General features: G+C 34.6%; 1 protein-coding gene across 1 annotated transcript; it reads right to left on the bottom strand.

Annotated features, from left to right (window-relative positions):
• Window positions 1-2,387: 2,387 nt before the first annotated feature.
• Window positions 2,388-3,143, bottom strand: LOC106298077. Its single transcript, XM_013734175.1, has 3 exons — window positions 3,075-3,143; window positions 2,805-3,019; window positions 2,388-2,717 (listed from the first exon to the last, which is right to left on the bottom strand). Exons 1-3 carry the CDS (start codon window positions 3,141-3,143, stop codon window positions 2,438-2,440), a joined length of 564 nt encoding a protein of 187 aa, XP_013589629.1. The 3' UTR covers window positions 2,388-2,437.
• Between the last annotated feature and the right edge of the window lie 2,103 nt (window positions 3,144-5,246).

Here is a 5,246-nt window from a genome sequence, read left to right as displayed (position 1 = left end):
TATTATAGATCTAAATAACTCACTTTCTATATTATAGGAACTAAATAATATGTCTACTACATTATATGAACTAAATAATTATCAATCTTTTCCAAGCAAAAAAACGTGATCGAAAACAACCAATTCAATAAAAAAATATACGATAAAATTATAATGCTTTAAAAAGTGATAGACACACCTCATATATATTATACTAATATATACCAATGTAAAATTGAAAAAAAATATTTATATAAAAGTAAATGAAAATAAACATCCGCGCAGGTCGAGATCTAATATATCTTTATATCAGAATTGATTTTCTATTTTCGGGAACAAAAGTGGGTCTTCTAGAACTACATTTTAACAACTGTCCTTGGATCGCATATGGTACATATAGAACAAAAAGAATGATAAAATTTTAAATGAAAGAAAAGACCACCAGAGGGCTTCTCTCTCTTCCTCGTTCTCTCTTTCTCGTATCTTTCACGAGCAAGAGATTGAGATGAAGCTTTCGATCGCCGGTTTGAACGGTGAATATGCCTCTGGTATACTGTGGTCTCTTCGACCAGTATAGCCGGCTTCAGACTCCGGTGGCTCGTGTTATCTTCAACGGAGCTATCCGGCTTTTGTTTCCGCGTCGCGTTTCTTCACGAAGGCGGCGGCCGCTTTTGTTTCCGCGTCGCGTTTCCTCACGAAGGCGGCGGCGACTTCTCACCGGGATTTCCCAGTTCGTTGATCTGTGTTTCCGGTTCTTCTCTGCCTTATCGACTCTCTTTTTTTAGCCTCGATTCTTCTCTTCCTCTTCAGGCAGGAAGATCGATGGTGTTGGGTTAGATCGTAGACGATTCGTCTTTTGGAAGCGCAGATCCGGTGAGGGACTTGTTCCGCTGTGAAGATGGTTCCGTCATTAGCTATTCTTCATCGGCTTAGCTCTGCTTGACGGCGGAGTTCCGTCGAGTCTCCACTCTTGCGCCGGTGGAAGATGGCGTGTTCTCTCCTTGACACGTGTTTCAGAGCGCTGGGCGTTTGTCCACGTGGTGGGATGAGCCAACATCTTTCTCAACGGGTTTCGTCTTTGGGTTTTCGGCCCAAGTGTTTGTAAAGCCTCGGTCGTTGGTTTTGGCCTTTTGTGTTCTGTTTCGGTTGGGCTCGGTCCGTTTTTGGGCCTTGGCCCGTTAATAAAAATTTCCCGAGAGAAAAAAAAAAGAAAGAAAAGACCACCGGTCAATATCCTACAACTTATTTTTTTTCCTTAGAAGTAGAAAGTTGGAGGAGTATATCGCAAACCAAAATAGGAGGAAAACACTGATGTGCCCATACATGAAGAAAACACAAGACCTCTCCCGGCTACCTACCCAATCCCGACTTGTCACATTGATGTCCCTTGAATTTACTGTGGGATATGACTGGTTTAAGTGAAAAGACATTCATTCGGTTAGCTTTGAAATGAATTGTGTGGATTTTTACTTAACAAGATGAAGTGGCATGACTTCAAAACACTCAACAAATACCCTGTTCTAAAGCGCGGCCGTCGCGACAGATTATACGGCGAGTAAGCGTTCGGCGGTTCATGGCCGTGGGGATTTTGTCAAATCGGTTATAAAATCGGGAAAAAAAATTTCACTGTCAACTTTTAGCATTTTAAGATTAGAAATGGTATAATACGGCTCAAATCTGTCATATTAATGTATAAATCATGAAAAATGAGTGTTGAAACTGAGTTTTGATGAGTATAAATCGAATGGCCGCCATGTCTAAATGTCTGTAACCGTGAAGGCCTATGGGGAAGACAATAAAACAATTACTTTTTTGCCCTCAACTTAATAAATGAAGAAAAAAGAATGGCAAGTGGCCAACATGTGACTGGAGCCAGACACCCTTCATGGAAAATCCTGCCTAAAGCCCACTAGACCATCGTAAAAACACATGTACGTTCTACCAAAATGATATATATTATATATATATTATATGTATATGCATAAAGACTAAGCCCGGTTAATCCCGTATACTCTCCGAATAAATGATTCGGCGCTAAGCCCGGATAGCCGCACGCGTTACGCGTAACCTAGTTTCGAACAGGTAATAATTATTCATTATGTGGATTTTTCATTTGTAGGTAATAATTACTTTACCATCCAACCGTTTCTATAATAATTTAGAAATTCACAAAATAAGAAATGAAAAAAAGGATTCTTGCGCAGAAAGTGCTTTGGCACCCCCACCTACTTTTATTATCTTTCCTTTTCGATCAAGACAAGAACACCAAAACTGAAATATGATATTCTTACACACACAAGCTCCTAGTAACGACGTAAGTCTAGATGATTGACCGAACGTATATATTAGAAAAAGCAATGTTGATTTTTTTTTTTAAGCATAAAATTTGTTTCTTTTCCACTTTCACTGGTTGCCTTCCACAATGCTAAAGAAGAAACAAGTGATGATGAAAAACTAGTTAGGAAAAATAGTGACAGTTAGGTTGGTTTCCAAACAAAGTTGCACTCCTCTGAGAACCAGGCTCAAACCGTAACGTGGCTTCATCACATGCATAGTTCATCTTACCACTCATCTCAGATCTGCATTCCGGTAGAAGCAGCCGCGATCCAAACCGCATTTCACCTTTTTCCTTAATATCATCCAGAATATTTTCCACAATCGCACCGTCCATATCTCCCAAGGAAGCAGTCAACGAAGCTGTAAGCAGCTTAGACCGCAACGGTGAAATGCGAGTGTAACTGATCACTCACAAAAGAGTTTAACTCAATTAGTTTTCCGAGACATAAAACACAATAAAAATAGACTGTAGTATTCAGAGTTGTAACCTGATCTCTATCGATGAAGTAGCAATGGTTACTTCTTCGTAAACTATGAAAACCTTAAAATCACCTTCGAGATGCACATAGTTACCAGGATGTTTTGGATAGATCCTGATCAATAAATCCCATTTTACACTAAGAGGCTCGGTCATATTGATCACCGTGAAATCCATAGAAGGCATTATAATATCCGGGGCTTCGTCGTGTGTATATATAGTGTGCTAACATGATAATACCAAAGAAGAAAACGATGGAGCCCAAGGCTACGAACAAGACATGCTGCACATCCTCGCTTGGTTTGAGCTTACCCCATGGAAAGGTGGGTTTGGGAATTAACGCTTCCATGTTGTAAACGCAGAGAGAGATGGAGATAGAGAGAGAAATACCTGTATATTATTAGTTATATATGTGTAGATAACTTCTTTGATAAGGTCAATATATATACAATTGTAGATAACTTCTTATCTAAAAAATCATTATGACACTGATAAGTGCATATCGTTCTTAGGATATATTTTCATTCTCTTTTATAAAGATTTGATTCAAAATCCAAACAAATTATGCAAGTATAGAATATCTTAGTACCTTCTAGAGACTAGATATGCAACATGCTATTCAGTAAAAATTATACACGTAATATCTAACTAGATCTTGATCCGCGCAACTACACGGATGTTATTTTCAATTTTATATACATATATATTTATTAGATCATTAGTGGTACATTTTTAATTTTAATCATATATTTAAATGTTTGTATAACTATTTCAAATACAATAATTTATAGTTTATATGTTGTAAATAATCAATTATTTAAAACCATCACATGTATTTTTCGCTTATTATTATATATTTATCTTATTGTATTTGCATTTAGTTATTAAACAAATTAATATGTGCATGAAAAAAACATATTTGAAAATTATTTAGTATTTAATTTATGTTAAAATTTTACCCGCTCTTCAAAACTTGATTTTATTTTAACAATATTTGTGTACGTTTATTCATTTTACATTATACATTATTGTATATACAAAAATCTAAGATATTTTAAATTTTATACGTGTATTATATAGTCTGCTAATGTTAAGCAAGTCTGTCATCATATTATATTTTTTTAACATAAATATTTTATATTTATGAAAATAAAATTTATCAATTTAATATAATTTTATCATATTTAGTTCAAATATAATAATATTATTTTAACATGATTGATTATGATTTTAAAATAGCTAAAAGTAGGATATAATTTTTATTTTTAATTTTATAAATAATAACTGAATATATACTAATGCATAATAATAGTGCATTGCTAATTACGAAATTAGTGAAAATGTATACATAAACTTTTTGAAACTTAACTTAAGATATTGTTAAAAGATCTAGATCAACGTAATAATTTTTGTTTAATATGATTGATTATGATTATATAATATATAAAATATGACAGAATATTTATTTTTCATTTTATAAATGATAATTGAATATTAATGTATAATAATATTTCAAAACTAATTACAAAATTAATGAAAATATTTACTTATAATTTTTGAAAATTAAGATCTTATTAAAATCTTTTTAAACAGATATTTTCAAAATTTTAATATATATATATATATATATTTATATTTTAAATGAAAAAATATCAAAAGATATTATGATTAAAGTAGTTCAAAGATTATATATATTATTAGTCTTATTAAAATACTTTTAATAAAATTTCTTAAAAATAATCCAATGAAGTTGTGACTTCTATTTTAATTGAATAGATTCAGTAGAATTTGATTAACATTATTTGGTCAAAGTTAAATTTAATGAGGGACGAATGCTTCTAGAAAATGTTCTTCTTGCTACGGAGTTGGTCAAGGATTACCACAAGCTGTCCATATCCTCTCGGTCTGCGATCAAGCTAGATATAGCGAAAGCATTTGACACCATCGACTGGGCTTTTATTGAAGCAACCCTGAGAGCTATGAACTATCCAGACATCTTTGTTACTTGGATCATGAGGTGCATAGATACTGCATCGTTCTCAGTTTCTATTAATGGAGAGTTAGAGGATTTCTTCACCAGTTCTAGGGGTATTCGACAGGGATGCTCGCTCTCCCCGTACCTCTATGTTATTGTAAGTAATGTCCTCTCCAAGCTCCTAAACAAGGCTGTTGTTGATGGAAACATTGGAAACCACCCTCAGTGTGAGGAAGTCCAGCTATTCCATTTGAGCTTCGCAGATGATATAGTAGTCTTCACAGACGGCACGCCAGCTTCGCTTCAGGAAACGTTGGGCGTTTTTGGAAAGTTTGCTCACATGTCAGGTCTTCAGATAAATGTATCTAAGTCAACAGTCTTTGCAGCCGGTAGGGGAAAACAAGCGCTGGAGAGTGAAGCGGCTGCTGCAGGCCTCTCTGTCTCGGCTTTACCCATCAGGTACCTTGGACTTCCCCT

This window comes from Brassica oleracea, chromosome C6, assembly GCF_000695525.1.
Source record: "Brassica oleracea var. oleracea cultivar TO1000 chromosome C6, BOL, whole genome shotgun sequence".
In the NCBI taxonomy this organism is placed as follows: Eukaryota; Viridiplantae; Streptophyta; class Magnoliopsida; order Brassicales; family Brassicaceae; genus Brassica; species Brassica oleracea.
This window is presented reverse-complemented; position numbering and strand designations above follow the sequence as displayed.

What these genes read in the sequence shown, in the direction of transcription:
- LOC106298077 (XM_013734175.1), bottom strand. Translation starts at nt 3,143, where the DNA reads ATGGAAGCGTTAATTCCCAAACCCACCTTTCCATGGGGTAAGCTCAAA. An exon ending in CAAGCGAGGATGTGCAGCAT is followed by an intron (nt 3,020 to 3,074) that starts GTCTTGTTCGTA and finishes TTATCATGTTAG; the next exon opens with CACACTATATATACACACGA. An exon ending in ACTTCATCGATAGAGATCAG is followed by an intron (nt 2,718 to 2,804) that starts GTTACAACTCTG and finishes GTGAGTGATCAG; the next exon opens with TTACACTCGCATTTCACCGT.